General features: G+C 35.8%; 1 protein-coding gene across 1 annotated transcript in view; it reads right to left on the bottom strand.

Annotated features, from left to right (window-relative positions):
• The window catches only part of LOC101156784 (ALK tyrosine kinase receptor), a 57938-nt gene extending 46244 nt beyond the window's left edge, over positions 1 to 11694 (bottom strand). The window contains exons 1-2 of the mRNA XM_023951854.1: positions 11484 to 11694; positions 152 to 241 (exon numbers count right to left, since the gene is read on the bottom strand). Of these exons, the coding sequence (XP_023807622.1) occupies positions 152 to 241; positions 11484 to 11541 (148 nt within the window). The 5' untranslated portion in view covers positions 11542 to 11694. The remainder of the gene's footprint in view (positions 1 to 151; positions 242 to 11483) is intronic.
• Between the last annotated feature and the right edge of the window lie 5828 nt (positions 11695 to 17522).

Raw genomic sequence — 17522 nt, 5'->3', positions numbered from 1 at the left:
AGTTAGCTAAAAATAACAGATGTTTTCTACAAAACTATTTTGTTTTTAGCACATCTAATCGAGGATTATTAAAATATTATTATTTTGTCATTACTGCAAACAATTTATGCAGTTTAGATTCAATAAAAAGAATCTTAGAACAAGCTCTTACTTTGTCTGTCATCTTCTGTAGTAGAGTCAAACAGCTGATCGGAGAAATCCTCCTGGAACGTGTCAGACGAGACGGGGAAGGTGCTCCTTACTGCAGAGAAGATGTGTGAAGGTCATCATACGGTAATTCTCACCTTTTATTGCCTTCACACACTATTTTTACAGATCTATACCAGAGCTGCACACATTTGAAATGAGTTCTATTCTTAGAAAATATACATAAAATATACACTTCCTTAATTTATCCCACAGCTTGATTTATTTCAATGGTCTAATCTTAATAATATTTGTGTACGTTCAAAGGGGTGTTTTATCCAAGTTTATCTTCATTTTTGTTCCATTGTGTCGCTTTTAAGGAACATTTGGTATGGCTGTTGCACAAAAGACTTCTCAACAAAGACTTGTCTGAAGCTGTTGGAGGTCTCCTTTCTACAAATCAGGTTTTCCAATGTTAAATTAATACAAAAAAAAACAAATAACTTCAGAATTCTCAGTGCAGCTTTTATCATGTTGATTGGTTAAGGTTATAATGATCTTAGTCACTTGGGTTTCGCTATTTTCTTGTACATCTACTGTATTAATTACCGCTGTCGTAGCTCACTATTGGTTCATTTCAGTGTAGAATCTGCTTTGGGAAGCATCAGTTCATCAGTAGTTGTCTGTGTAAGTCCTGCGTGAGTATTTGATGGATTTCTTCTGTGATAATCTCTATGTTGATTTGCAATCAAACCTGAAGTTTTGACAAAAGTTAAAGGTGTTAATGTAAAGTATTAAAATAGCAGATTTTCTATTCTGAAAAATACCAGAATTTGACCTGAGGATAAAAAAAGAAGTCAATTCAGGCTGAAATGAAATAAAATAAAGCCTACACTTTATGGATTAAACAACAGCAAAACTGTGAACTCCTGGTATACTTATATATTAGCCACCAAAAACATATTTCAAATAAGTTAACTTTTTGGTTTTAGTCCTCTCGCATGCAGCTTCTTTTCTGGAACATCACATTTAATTTTTGATATTAAAGCTTTTCTTTATGAAAAATGGATTTTAGAGGACATCTGACTAAACTGCACTTTAAAAAAAAATTCTGTCTTTCGTACTGCAGATCAATACAGACATTTGCATTTTCTGATTTAAAAAAGAATTCTGTGGCTTAAATTCCTGACGGTATATTCTGGCAGAAAAGGAAGTCTCTCTCCTTTTTTGCAACTAGTATGCTTAGAATGTAAGAATAACCTCTACATGCTTGACTTCATTTCTGATGATATAAAATAAATATTCTTCAGTGTTTTTCAATCAAGGTAATGCTAAATTAAGTGGAGTTTTGGCTTGAATGATACATTTGAAATTAGTGAACGGGTCAAACTAGATTGGTATTTTAATACAATTTGTTGATTTCCTTAAAGATACTAATGATGTCATTAACTCAAAATTCAATTTTCCTTTTGATTCAATTCTTCTAAAATCAAACCACCGTCTTTTGTTTGTCTTTCAGGTTAACTTTTACAACACAAAGGTTTTCCTGTGCGCTTAATGGTGGTAAGATTCAAACACATAAAAAAATAAAGACAGAACAGAGAAACTTTCAAAATAAAACAGAATTAATAAGGATTAAACTGAATAAATTAAAATCAACACAGAGCAAGGAAACACTAAAGATGTTGTTTCAAAAAATAAAATAAAAACATGAATAAAAACATTAAAAGCAATTGCAAAAGACATTAAAAAACAAGTTTTTAAATGAAATTGAATGAATAACATTTGAATATAAACTAGAATTGTAAAAAGGAGTAGATTTGTTTAATAAATAAAATTTAAAAAATTATTTAATATAAACATCTGAAAAGGAAACATCTAAAAATGTCAGGGTTTGAAATAAAACTAAGTGAACAGAGTAAAGAGACTGAGGAATTCTGGGGGATCTGTGTGGTCAAATATCTAAAAACTGTTAGGATGGACTTCATTAAGAAATGAAAAATGAATTGAATAATCTTAAAATCACGACTAATGAAAAATGTTAGTTATTCTTGGCCCACTAAATAATGAAAAAATGTACTGCAGCATTTAGCTTGTTGCTTTTTTGTTCTAGTGAAACATAAAGACAGTTTCCTCACCATCATTGGTAGGAAAAGGTCTTACTTTTGTGAAGGGAGCAAAAGGGTTAATCAATTTGCATGTGACATGACATTCAACATGCTAACTAGCATGACGAGTAGACAATGAAGGAGATGATCCCGCCTCAGCTGGTCACTGCAACATGATCCTAGCACTGATCTCTGAACAGTAACGTGTCTGTTTTCTGGTGCCTGTGAGGCAAGGTCAAGCAAGTCAAGCAGCACAAAATGAAAAGTTGAAATGACTTTTTATCAAATTTAGTTAGGGGTCTCACTGCAGGGGGGAAAGGTCACGTAGCTGAATTGCAGCCAAGCTGCTCATTGTTAATTATAGATTTAAAGAAATGAAGGAAAAGATTTTCAAAACTAAAATGTGAGAAGGAAACATTTGCATTTGCTGTTAAAACTTGGACTGATAATTGTTAATTTATCCCCACAGGCTTGAAACTTTTTTTTTGTTTCTCTTCTGCATTCGTCAGCTTTGAAGAAAAAAATGAAAGTAAAAGATGAAGGCATCAGGGTCTCTTCAGTATTCTTTTTTATAATAAAGTGGACCTTATAAGCTTCGACGTCTGCCAATGCATTTCTTTGATTAACGTCTGCTGTTCTGTCAAGGTTGTCAGAACAGGGAAATATTTTGGGATGGAAGAGGCTCAGTTTTCTGCTTTACACAGAAACATGTAAACACTGCTGAGCTCTCAAAAGATATTGTGATTTAAGACCGAAAAACCTTTGGATTTTGGCTAATATTTGTAATTGTATATCTCTACAGCTTTAGCTTCCTTTTACTTTACTGCCCTACCACACATGTTTTTGTTAATCCATTGATTTGGCCATATTTTGTTTCCCTTAACAAATAATTTCTTACTTTTTTGTACTTCAAAGTTGAAAAAAACTCTGAGCTGTAATTTTACATCTGTAATAATTTAGATTAACCAATTGACCTATGAAGCATGTGGGAGGTGGGTGGAAGCTGGAGTCCCCGGAGAGAACCCACACATGCATGGGGAGAACATGCAAACTCCACACAGAAAGTCCCCCATTGATGTTCTGTTTCAAGCTCGGACTTGAACCGGGGCAGCCATCCATACCGTCCATACCTTGCAGCCATTGGTTTTTCCTGTTAAATTTAAATATGAACACTAGAACACTTGCACAGTTCACCTGTTCCTGGCAGGAGATGATGGCATACGTATAAACCCTAATAAAACTAAACAAAATATGGAAACCACAAAAACGATGCCAATACAGGAGACCTGACATGACAAAAAACCAAACTGGTAAACCTAACATTAACTTCACATGAAAATATAATAAAGAAAATCAACAAATAGAACAAAAATGGGAAAGAAATTTTAAGAAGAATCAGCGTTTCTATCTGAAGCCAAAGGACCAAAGAAAGAAGGACCAAAAGAAACATTTGGTCCTTCTTTCTTTGAGCGTTTAAGGGAAAAGCAATAAGATATACTGGGACAACATGTGTCATCCAAAGATCTTTATAGATTTTTCTGATATTTGAATAACCTGATCAATCTTTTTTGTAAAGTTTGGCAATATTCTTTTCCTTAAATGAAATTAAAATTCACCCCCTCCCCTATTGATTTAAGTTCAAAATGCACATCTGACCAGAAGCCAGTTGATGACAACAAAGTTAAGTGACCACAGAACGTCACTAATATACCTAAAGGGTCACTAAAGTTCCACTCCAGTCATCTTTTGATCCATTTTCAAAGCATTCTCAGTGCTCTTTTCATTATGAGGATGCCGTTTTGCCAACATCTAGAAACCTGTGTTGTTTTGAGGACATCGTCTCTGCAGAGCGGCAGTACTAGAATTGGGCCTCTCAGTTGTTACCAAGCCGTAGAGCAACCGCGCCCCACTTCCCTTCACCCAGTGTATTTTTCACGTCACAAATAAGCTCTTTTATTAAAACGGCTTATTTTTGTCTGCAACAATTTGAATAAATAAATACTCATCAGAAACATGTTAAGAACACTGAAAACTCATTCTTCATTAGAATGGGTCTTTGAAGTACATGTACCTGTGCATGTATGATATTTATGTGTTAACTCTGTTGGTTAGCAGTATCTAGCCTGCTTTTACCCCAGTTACCATAATGATATTTGATGTTGTCCCAGCAGCTTATCAACATGCATCAAGTCCAGCACTCATTCAGTACGAAAAGGAAATGAAAACAGTTTTTGTGTGGAGATCAAACAACCAGAGACCTAGCATTACTCTCATGTGATTCCTGAGGCATGACTGAAACCCAAAGACTCCTGTGACCAATTAAAGGCAACACTTTCCCCAGAGAGATTCAAAAGTTAACAGGAGTCGGCTGCCTAGCCTATCAGAGTTATTTGTTTTAACAGTCAGTTTCAGCATTGCTTCCTGCAGTATGACATGTTTAATAAAAGCCAGAATGGATGTTCTGTGGCTTTTACTAGTTCTTTACAGAAACAAAACTTTGGCTAAATTGTCTTGTTTTAATTTTTTTTTTTAATTATGGCATTCATTCAATTTGAAAAATATATTTTTACTGAAATCTTCCTTCTATCAAAGGGTCTTTTTTTATTCGTTTCATTGAGCGTCATAGCCAAAGAAATGAATATATCAGAATATGAAAAAAACCTAGCCTTGAACTATCAAAACAGCTTTTTTTTTTACTGCTTTAGATGTATTTTTTTCACGCTACACAGAAACACAAACGTAGTATATTCATAAAAATATGGCTATAATGTTCGTTCTAGTTGAAACCACTGACTGTATGTGAGAACTGGACTGAGTGGGTGTGACATCACCCATAGAAAATTAATTGCTACTGATTCCAAAGAAATTAAGTCCATTTAGTTGCTTGTTGAAGTTAGCTTGTTGAAAGTCCACACCCCTTCCACTTAAAATCAAGGGCAAGAGAATCTGTCAATCAAACGTTTCAAACATTTGACCTGAAACCCCATGCTTTTATTGAGGCACTGTATCTGATTGGTTTAATAACTATGTAAGTTATAAGTTTATAACTTGATTAACTTGCTCCACAGGAAAAAAAAATGACAAAAATTAGGATTAAAACAAAAGTAGTAGAGCAAGAATTGTTATTCAGAGTTTTGTGTAATTTCATAAAAGCTGTCTTGTTTTCCAGACTGCTTTAGAGTAGAAACAATTCAGAGAGCATCTTCTTCTTCTTTTTTTATCCAGTAATATGTTTTGGAACTTTAGTAATAGAAGTGCTGATCGACTTAGAATAACTGCTTCCAATCCTTTCCTAGGTTTCGTGAAAGCTGGTTTGGTAGCTCTGACAGTTTCCCCTCAAAAAAAAAAAAAAAAAAGCAACAATTGGGCAAACAAAGAGCAAAACAGCATAAAGTAAGCCCATAAATCTCCGCTCATCTTCCGACACACAGAGCCTCTTAGCGTTTTGCTTAAATAAATCACAAAATTAAACGACATGCCATCTGTTCTGAAGAAACACAGCTCATCAGTTTGCTTTGACCTGCTGAAACCCAGCTTGGAGGACTCGACAAGCTTCCTGTCACAGTTTCATCCGTCATGGTCACTTTTTCAAGTGATGTAATTATCCAGATGCTTGTGATCCACCAGAGACTGGAGCTTGTATCAGACTGCGATTCAAGCGCCAAAGATTTCATTTGAAGACTTTCAGAGCAACATTTCCTTCCAAAAGCAACACGCGGAGGATCCTTTTATTCATCATTTCTGTCTCTACTGTACATGTTAGCAGACGCGCCCATAAAACTGCTAATTTTTCTTCCTTCTTTGTGCCTTATTTTAAAGCAGTAAAACCCACAATGCATTTGGCAGGGTTTTGGTTCCCTAGCAACAAAGTAAAAACATTACCCTTATCTCAGCTTTATGATTTACATTTTTACACAGATAAACTGTCTTCCAGTCTGTTCCATTTTCATCAGCTTCCTTTTATAGTATATGCTTTTCATTTTTGTCCAATATCTCCAATAAAAGTCTTTGGTGGTTTTAAAATGTTCTTGTGGCATTTTTTTTATCATGGAGGACATATTTTGCATTTCTGAGAGCTTCTTTATTCAAATATAAAAAGACAAAAAAAAAAAAGTTTGAAAAAAAGTCTCAGCTGGCATATGGCTCAAAATTGTACAGATGGATCCGACAATGCTTGTCATTTTTGTTGCACCAGTAATGTTAGGTTGTGGGTGTGAGGGGCTAATAGCTAGCAGAAGAGGGCGTGAACAGAGAGCTCGGTTATGGGTGACAGGAAAGGGGCGGGGTTGCTCTGTGCCAAGGGTTCTACTCACAACCCAGAGGAGAATTTCTCACTATGTCCTAGTTTGGCTAAAAAGGCATAATCATTATTAAATGTCCAACAGGGAACCCTTTAAAAAATAGATCTAAAGATGATTGGAGTGGAACTTTAAAGCAACCTTTGCTTTGACAGAAAGGCACTTTTAAAATCAAGAGGAGCACAGCCGGCTGGTTCTGTGTCGGCTAAAAAATATGGGAGCGACAAGCCAGAGGCCTAACTTTGATCCTCTCTTGTGGATTTGGAGATATCGTTATGCTCCAACTGCACCTGAACAGCAGACAACCCTCTCTCACCCAGCAACGCTCCCACAAGGACACGGGAGGAAACCCTCTCGCTTGTCTCGTCAGATTACAGCCCGTGGATTTGTTCAGACGATGGATAGCAAAAGGTGCAAAGAGCTCAAAGGGGAAAAAAAACAGATGGAGGGTGAAAACACCAGGAAATGTGTCCTGAAGCACATAAGGCATGCAAGAAAAAAAAAAAAAAATAACGGACTACTCATAAAAAACCCAGCAAGACATCTGACTCCAGCGAGATGTTGGAGATCAAATATTCCATGGCATACTTCAGACTGATAAGATTTTTCTTCTTCTTAGATGTAGATAGAACCAGGCTTGGATGTTTTGTTCCTTTTTTCCACCCCTGCCACACCCCCTTTAAAGATCCATTTCAAGAACAAACTGGCCTAAAAAATCAAATTAAAACAGCATGTGAATGCTGGAGGTGAGTTTGTGTTCATGTCAAAGCCTGAACTACAAGGAGTCAAATTGAATCTCTGGACTGATGAACTGACTCGTGCGCGTGAACCGCAGTGCACTCTGCCTGCAGTAATTAGATTCAAAAGCTACAGAGGAGAGTAGGTCACGGCCGGCATCCTTTAAAGATCCACTCTGATGAATATTGTGCTTTTGTTGTTTTTAACATGTTCTTGTGGCATTTGTCTGATGTTGGATGACATAACATGAAGAAAATTAGGTTTAAAACTACTTAAATGAACATTTCTTTATTCAGATCGTTGTAAATCAGGAGCAGAGGAAAAAATGCAGTTTGAAAAAAAAATGTTACGTAGTAAATATGCTTGACAGGCCACAAGGTGGTAAGGGAAGGGGGCGGGGTTGCTTCATGCTTAAAGTCCCGCCCACAACTCAGAGGTGAATTTCTAATGAACTACGGTCACTCTGCAGAAACTATGTCCTAGAAAACAATGTTTGTTTGTTTGTTTTTACTGGGGCTAGAAACGGCTCAATCATTATTAAAAGACCTCTGGGAATGCTTTAACAATAGATCAGAAGATGATTGGAATGCAGCTTGAGGGAAAATCTTCAAAAATGAACAATAAAAAATGTGGATAATGCTGAGTCAGCATTGAAAAAAATTAAAAAAGATAAGCAGGTCAGACTACTTTATGCTCTGCCGTCCAAATTTTAAAGGTTACCGCTTGACATTAAACTGCGCTTTCAGAGACGGTCAAAGAAAAGCAATTTAGTGTCAGAAACATAGAGGTTCAAATAAAAGTTGATGAAATTCTGAAACTTGAAAGGGATGAAAGCATGAAGAAAATAACCTGCAACTGCACAGCACAGACTTTTTTAATCTTCTGGAACACACTGAGATGCAAATGAACAGCAGAAAAAAGAAAATATTCCGTTTGTTTGAAGAAAAAACAGGACTCAGTTGTAAGTGTTGTTATAACTGCAGAAGCTATCAAAAGAGAAACACTGCACTAATGCAGAAAAGGGTTCCAGTTATACACTAAATTCCTCAATGATAAACAGAAAACGTCTCATTTAAATCAGTTTTCTATAGATTTATGTGACCTCTCTTCATAAATGTTACAGTCAGGTGTTTCTTGTTGCTCGGAGGTTGATTTATTTCAAGAACTTGGCCTTAAATGTCATTTTGCTGACTTGAGGATCTAACAAAAGGCTGTTAACAGTTGGTTGACTCTTTAAGGTTGGAAAGGTTTGTGTTACGTTGACTCTGATAAAGTAGAAGACAGGATTTATTATCCTGCAGGGAAACAACAAAACAACAATGGATGTCTATCCTGGAGATGCAATGACAGAAAAGTTGACCGAACGTTGACTGACCTGTAAAAATAGAAAAGCAGTTTTCTTGTGATAAAAACATCGACCTTTTTTTCTGTTTCCTTGTGATAACATCTACCTCTTTTTTCATTTTCTTGTGGAACGACATATCTTTGTTTTCTCAAGATAACATCTACCTTTCTTTTTCCCTGTTTTTTTCTCGACAGCTACCTTTTTTGCTATTTCTTCGTGCGAACATCTATCTTTTTTTCTGTTTTTTTAGAGTAACCACATCTTCATTTGTTTTTTTTCCCGCTTTCTTGTAGTAACAACATCTACCATCTTGTTATCACGATCAAACTCGTTTTTTTCTAGTGATAAAGAGGCCTTGAGATAGTAATGTAGCCAGGCCAACCTTCTCCTCAATTGACGATGAAGTTGTTTATTTCCAGCAGCATCAGTACAACCTCAGCCTAAGTTAGTCTATGATTAAAGCAATTAAATTAAATTGATCGGTTCTTCTGGTGTTGTACATTTTGTCTGACAAACCGCTTTGTTTTGCTGCTGATTGTAGAGAAATGAGTAATGTATATTCATTATCTCCTTATCACGACAACAAAATTTGTTATCTTGCGATAGCAACATTCACCATCCTATTTCCTTGTGATGGTAGTTGCTGTTATCAAATAAAAGGGGCAAAAAAAGCAAGTTAGCACATTTACAGTTTCTGTATTTGTATTAAATGTTAGCATCAAATTGAACCCTTTTTGACTAAACCCCTTTTGTAGATTAATCTAAATTACAAAAGGGGTTTATTTAAATATACACCTGGTGTGTCAGAAGATTCATAACCTCATGTTGTAATAGTAAAATCTGTCTAACACCAGAGGCCTTCAGCTCTCATCTGTTCTCAGCTGTTGGACAGAACAAGTTAAAAAAAAAACACATTCGCATGAAATTCTTAAAGCTATCTGGAACAAACAGGGTTTTCAAAATTTCATCCTTTTGAATGGCAAGTAAGAAAAAACTAATTTGACATGAAAATTTAAAGAAGAAAAAAAGGTGGATGAAAAGAGGAGGAAGTGAGGAATAGAGCGGAAGCTCACAGTGAGATGAAACAAAAATGAGGTTTTTAAAAACAATCAAAATAAACTATGTACTTATGAAGAATAGGAAACTGTTTATTGCATGAAGATGGAAAACATGGACTGCGAGAAAAGAAACTTATTTTGTGCTTTTTCAACAGACCATAGAAAAGCAAAACAAAGGACAAAAAAATAGGTATTTTGTTCGCTAATGTTCACTCTTTTAAATACTGATGAAATTTGTGTTTTTAATATGTTCTTGTAGCATTTTTCCAATAATGAGGAACATATATTACAAAAGATTTAGCTGAAAACTGCATTTCTGAGTATTTCTATTTCTTTTATTAAAATCATTGTAAATCAGGAGCAGACGAAAACAATGCTGCTGGAAATACAGCTTATTTGTAGTGTAATAATAGGCTGTGAGCGCCACAAGCTCTGTGAGCTCTCAGCAATGGGGAGGGAAAGGGGGGGCGGCGTCCCTTCACACCCTTAGCACAGAGCAACCCCACGTTAACTCCTGCCGCTTTGCAGAAACTATGTCCTAGAAAACGCCACAGGTTTATTTGATTTTGGCTAAAAATGACATAATCCTAATTAAAAGACCGCTGGGAACGCCTTTACATTAGATCATAAGATAATCAGAATGAGACAAAAGGGGATATAACCTGCTTTACTTGTATCAATTATGATAAAGACAAAAGGGTGAGTGTTTTGTTGGATTAGTTAAAAAATTTACTGTTCATTTTTGCAAACGAAACACTCATTTTCTGGCTGTTTCTTGAAGGCTGTCTTTTGCCAGGCTGCAATGATTTAGCCCTGGAGAGAAAGGGGAGACCTGACTTAATTCTGTGATTTTTGGCAAAGCTCCCCTTGAGCACTCTCACGTCTGGCATCGACTGCAGAGAGCCACTTATGGATGCAGCCATCATGACTTCAAAGTGAGAGGGCTCTTATTTGCTCCTTTACTTTTTGACGTAAAAGGTGGTGCTTTGAAAATCCGGAGCAAGCTATCTGCTGCCCTCTTTAGGGTGCACGGTTGAAGGGGTAAAAGGGGTTAAAGGGGTATAAAATGTAAACCTATACAAAAAAGGTAGTTTTGCATCACACATGAGAGAAAAGCAAAAAATCTGGGAATTCAAAAAATTATTGAACTGTAAAAAAATGCAAAGGGAAGATGCTACATACTATGGAAGCCCATAAAAGTAATATGTCCTCATGACACACATGCCTTTACTATCAGTCAAGCCATTCATGTGACATTTCAAGCATGAAAGGAGAAACTAAACCTGCAACTACCAGTAAAGAAATGTATTTTTAAATCATAAATCTGTCAGTAAAACTTCAAAAAGAAATGTGTATTCTCTTTTCCAGAATAAAACCCTATTTAACATGATCCAAAAACATTTGTTAGATGACCAGTCTCCAATTATCTCCCTAAGCTGCTGCTGCTGCAGTCTAAATGAATATGAATTACATTCCTCCTTCAAGTCTGCCTTCATGAATTTGACAACTGCACCGACGTTGCCTTTCCAGAGTGGATGAAAGCCCACGGCTGGATGTGTGCGTGGCAGTGAGGCTGAGAAACATGCGCGGACTGAACCCAGCTGCAACAGGCTGCGTTACAAACAGCTGAGGTGACAGGAAAGAGTGGCAGCGGCTCAGTAATGCGGCGCAGCCCTGACTTTAAAAATGTCATCAATAAAAGTCCACTTAATTAATAGGGCCATTTATGGAAAACTTCATACGAGAAACAACACTTTTATTGCAAGAATAAATGTAAAAAATAAAAGTCAACCCATTTTTTTTTACTCACTTATCAAACCCATGATGATCAGGAATGTGTGTTTCTTCATCAGAGCCATGGCTTTCATCTGTTAGGCGGCAGAATCCACAGGAATCGCTGCTTTGGGTTCATTTACGCCCTCATGGAGTGAGACGCAGAGCTCCTCTCCTCTAAGAGCACACAGCGGCTCCTCGGACACTGTAGTTATTTGTCCAAGTTGCGCACTCGGAGTGGTGATGCTGATGCTGCAGCCCCCCTCAGTGACGACAGCCCAGCCAAGCCCTCCTCTCTTTCTCTCTCTGCCTCCCCTCTTTGTCACCACATATGAGGGGGGGGGGCTCTCAGCCCGGGGGCGCTTCCACTGACATGACATTCGTAAAATGAGAGTTTAGGGAATTTTGTTTTGGGGCTTCAGCCAGCATTAGAACGTCAATCTGATACATTTTCTGTTCATTTTTCAGACTAAAGTCAGCCCCCAACGATATTTCTCAGTATTCTCTCTCATTCCTCTAAATCATAAGGATGTGCAACGCAGGAGAGGTTAATCTGAACAGCCTTTCAGCTGTCTTTCTTGAGGAAAAAGGATTTGAACTTGTATTGGTCACGTAATAAACAAATATTGAGACATTTCAGCAATGATCCAGTAAGCTCTAATACAAAGGTTTAAAAAAAAACATTCTTCAAGTCCCCACTCTGATCCTCTTTTTATCTTTTGTAAAAGCGTTTCAGTGGTCATTTAATTATGATTTTTCCTCTTTTAGCCAAAAGGAAAAAAACCTTTATCATTTTCTGGGACATAGTTTCTGCAGAGCGGGACTAGTGCCGTTTCTAATGGTGTAAAGCAGCCCCACCCCCTCTTCCCCTCCCTGTTGCTGAGAGCAAGAGTAGAGAGATTAAGTACTTTCTAAAAGAACCACTCAAATGAAAATTGTGTTTTGATGGTGTTTTTAACATGTTCTTGTGGCATATTTATTGTGATGCAGGACACATAAATAAAATCAACCTGAAAATTTAATTTCCATTTCCTTATCAAACCATTGTGAATCAGGAGCAGACGAAAAACTGACATGGGGGAAAAAAAAGCTTATTTTTGAGACGTGATAAACAGTTTCTTCTTTTTAGGTTTTGCACGCTAAAATGAATAAATTTTCCAAGAATATGTTGTTTTATTTCTTGATAAAAAACCTTAACTTCATAAATATTTTTTTATTTTACTTGTGGAACAAGAATGCAGCAGTCCAGAAATCTTAATGCGAATAGAATTTTCCACTGTGAGTAATTCTTTCTGAGAACTTTTTACATTTTTGATATTGTTCAATTTGATAGGGAATATGATATTATTTTGTGTAAGTATGCAGCATTTCTAGTCACCCAAGCTTTAACATTCAGAGACAGTGCTGTGGAGTATACTAGTGTGATGACTGATTTCTTATTTTATTGAACTACAAACAGCTGTTGATAATTGGGAAATGTGTCAGTCCACTTATGATGTTGACTGTTTTCTAGCTGAAGGTGAAAATGGTTTCCAACTGGCATTTCTTTTATTAAGAACTCAGGAACAGAACATTAGGTACAGCAATATCTGGAAACATGCGTGGTTTGTGACATTATTACATTACATATACTTGAACCATGTGATAAAACTTTGATTTTGAGTTTTTAGGAGTTTTTCCTTACTGAGAAGGAGGGTCTAAGAGCAGAGATGCCCAGTTTCTGTTTAGGTCATTTTAGCAATTGCCTACTGTATTTTATGACAGATTTCATGTTGTTGAAACAACTACTGTTGTAATATTGGGCTACATAAATAAAATTGAGTTAAATCGATTAGATAATTGAAAAGAAATCTGCTTGCAATGCAAGAATTTGAAATGCAAACGTTTTTAGAACAGTTCAAGTCGGATGTCATAAAATTCTGCTTTGGGAGATGCATGATAGTAGGGTTAGAAAACAAATGTCTTTCTGTGAAGTATTTTGTTAAATTACCAACAAAAAAACGTATCAAAAGGCCTAAAAAATAAAGGTAAATAAGTAAATTATATTTCTATGGCACCTTTCACTGACAGGTGTCACAGGTAGCTTCAAAGGGCAGTATAGAAAATACATGTATCAAGAACTTCTCATTTGGAAAAGAAAGAGCGCTAAAGTGGATGATTTATTGGTTACAGACTATACAGTCAATATGTTTTGTTTTTGAGGAAGGAAGGAAGGAAATGGGAGTGAAGGTGGATGATTAATGGAAGGTTTTGGTGCTTGTGAGAATTACTGAAGTAACTAATAAATAAATGATTAGTGTAAGGATTTTCTGAACCAAAAAAAATTTTTTTTTTGTTTAAAATGAATAACTAAACGACCTAATCCATTTAGATATGTCTTAGCAAAATGTTTAAAAAAATGGGTTAAAATAGCCAGCTTCAACATAAAATTCTGGCATTTTTATTGGTCAAATTTTTGCAAGAAAACCTAATATCTTTGTTTTATCTGTAAACCATCTCTTTATCATTGTTTCTAGAAAAACAAATCCTTTTGACCCATTTACTGGATCACTCCATCTCCAAAGGTGTAAATATAGTTTGTGCAATAAATCATTTACTGACATATCCCTGTGCTCCAAAAATAGACTGGTTTCAATCCAATCTAGTTGCCATCATCGTCTTTTCAAAAGAATTGATGTTTATGTGTTAACCCCGTAAATGGCACCACATTATCTTTCTCCTACTGTGAACAGGAGCAAGCTGGAGAAATGATATTAAAATAAAAAATGATGTCCTAACTTTCTTTGCTCCACAACTAACATGATTACATCAATTTATTTTGGTTTGTAGATTAAAAAAACGATGTAAAGTCATTTTTTGCAAAGTTTTTCCCCCAAAATTTATTATTAACAGTTTATTTTAACCAAAAAATGTAAATACCTTATTTTCTGCACTATAAGGCATCCAATCAATAAATGGTTTATATGGAACTTTTCTCATATATAAGGCGCAAAGAACTATGAGGTGCATTAAGCGAGACAAAAGAGTCAGAGATAATTCAGTTAGTCAGACTTCGTAAATTCCATACACTAAAATGGAATGATTGGGAGATTGAATTGTATGGAACAACTGTTCCAAAAAAAGGTTCCATCTTATGGAACGTTTGAAACATACGGAGCCCATAACCTGACATGAATTTTAAAAAAAATATTAATTTGTTCCCTCGGAACAATTTTGACTTGTAACACCCCTTAATTTAATAACAACAAGACATAAACTTAAATACTTCCAATTACATATTTACTGTAAATAAGATAACTGGTTTAAAGCAATAACAGATTAAATAGATTTTGCCATTGCATCATTAATTGATACAGGCCTCCAAAATCTTGTGATATTTTTTCTCTTCTCATCGAGACTGTAATTAAAGGATCCCCTAGTTTCATTCTTGTTTTTATTTTTCCTCCTCAAACTAATGTGGGTCACAGTGACACGGAAAGCGGCTTTTGCAGCTGGAGTGAGGCTCACCATACCGGGAGAGACTCTGAATGATCTCATGAACGCATACATGGAGACGGGATTACCGATGTTTTAAAATAAATAACTCCAATCTCTAGACATCCTCTGGGTCTTCCATGCGCTGTAATGAGATACACAGGCAGAAATTTCAAGGTATCTCCTGTAAATCAAAGTATTGCTCAAATCTGTGTTTTTGAATGACTTATCACATGAGTTGGTTTGTGTTTTTTCACAAAAATGATTTAAGGGAAGCAGTGTAATACATTTTGCAAAGCGAAACTTGGCAAATCTACCAAAGTAGACGAGAAAAAAAAGTCTGCTTTCAGGATTTTCTTCATTTTAAATACTTTTTTGTTTGAACGAAATACTACTTCTAGGGAAAATTTTAATTTTCAGTGGGAATGGTTTAATTAGTCAGTGGAAACTAATTAGTATTTCGTGGGAACTAAATACTTTTTCGTGATAACGAAATCATAAATTGTGGGAACGATTTAACTATTTTTTTCCTGTCAGGTCACTGGTTCCGTAAAAACACCTCAGAACAGTCTGGGGCTGAAAAATATTCTCAAAATGCTGAACTTAATACAATGGAATGCTTCATGTGTTTTAATCATTTTTTGACGCCATAGATCAGTGTAAATTGTCTTTTTATATATATTCTTTTTAATAAAAAGAAATTTTATTCTAATCAAACTGTATTCACGTGGGAATGCAGAGGCTTTGAGTGAGGTGGAATGCTGACTTGCTTTTTAAACATGGTATTGTAAATATTGCTGATAATTGCAAATGGATGGCAATAAGCACATCCAAAAATGATTCATTTAAATTAATTGGATTAATTCTTTTTTTTTTTTAGAGAAGACAAGCAAAACACTAATGATTCTGAGTAGTCAGATGGTACAAACCATAATCAGAGTCAGGACTGAGTTGAGTTGAGTTCAGACTGAATGAAACATCAGAATGTTCTGTTCTCGGGGATCGCCATATTGATGTCATCTTATTACAAAATGTGTTATTAAAAAATGTCTCCTCAAGAAGCTCAAAGTGATCCCCAACTGCTGATCTGGGACTCGTTCTACTTCCTTCCATTTATGTCTTCAGAATGCTTGACATTCAACACTCAATTTACAAGAGGCGTCACAAATACAGTCATCACTCCATCATCGCTTTACATTCTTACAAAAATTACCTGCAATAGGTAGGTAGGTGAAAATCCACAAAGTAGTCAATTTTATTCTTCACAATAATTATAGATGTTTAAAGGCAGTAAAAATATTTAATTAATATATATATGTAATGTTATGTAAATATGTGATTTTACTTTGATCCTATAGGGTGATTTTTAACATCTTCCCAGGGACTGCAGATGAAAAATAGCCCTTTGGCTAACTCTGGCATATTGAAAGAAATTTTTATTAATATGCGCTGTCCCCCCTATTCAAATAAATGAATCTAACAATAAGACATCACACAAACTCACGACGCGTACCCCTCTGGGCACGCGACCGTCCACTCGGGACGCATACCCCTCTAGGCAGGCGACCGTCAAACTCGGGGTGCGTGCCCCACAGTGGACAAAAAAAAATATTTTGGCACAAACGGAACCTCATACAAAGGGAACCTCATATTGCTTAAGGCGCTGTCAACGTAGCTTCAAGTACAAGTACAAGTTTTGGTTTTGGTTAACCATCTGGTTGAAAAGAGTCCTTGATGTTTCAGAGAAGAATAACAGTTCAAGAAGTTATTTTCCTCCTTTTTCTTCTCTTGCCTTTCATGCTGTTGTTGGCCACGTGATAATAGCAAATCTTTTTCTCACATGTGGATGGCTTTTGATCAAAGTGTTACGGATGTCATTGTTTTAAGTAAACAACACGTACAGTGGAACGGCAGGACTGTCTTTGCTCGGGGACATTTCAGGCTCATCTGAGGGGTAACTCGAACCTCTTGATCTCTTTCTCAGCAGGCAGTGGCCCAAATAAAATGGTTCAGAAGTACATCTGGTTAATTTTATGTGGCTTGGTCTGGAATTTCAGGGCCACTACAACTTAATGGGATCTGACACAAATTGTTTAGAGTTTTTTTTTTTCTCTGCTTGTGTTGCTGACCGCTCAAACATCTACAATTTATGAAGCTGTAATTGGATTCACCAAAATATATGTAGCCGATGACAAGAGTTGTGCAAAGTTTCCCCAATAGTTCTGTGATCTTTAAGATGTATTACAACCTTGAGATTTAAAACAATGTGATAAATGGGCTGTTTGGCAAATGTTTAATGCATTTTTGCTACGTTGGGTTTACCAAAGAATGACTAAGCATAGCTGCTAAACAGATAAAAATGAGATCAATATAAATAAATAAAACTTTTAGTTTGACTGTAAAATGGTAGTTCATTTTAGATTTATTCAATCAATTCAGATATTTAAACCCAGCTTTACATTCAGTTATTTATAATCTTTTTCAGTAATTTAGAGTTTTTCTTTTTTCTAATGAAATTAAATAAAGGTTTTTATCTGACATTAAAAACTGTGGAAAATACTGACACACACAAAAAAATGCATTTTTGTATATTGTACAATTG

The sequence above is a fragment of the Oryzias latipes genome, chromosome 22 (genome assembly GCF_002234675.1).
Source record: "Oryzias latipes chromosome 22, ASM223467v1".
Taxonomy (NCBI): Eukaryota; Metazoa; Chordata; class Actinopteri; order Beloniformes; family Adrianichthyidae; genus Oryzias; species Oryzias latipes.
Note: the sequence above shows the minus strand (reverse complement) of the source record. Positions and strands in the feature narration are given on the sequence as shown.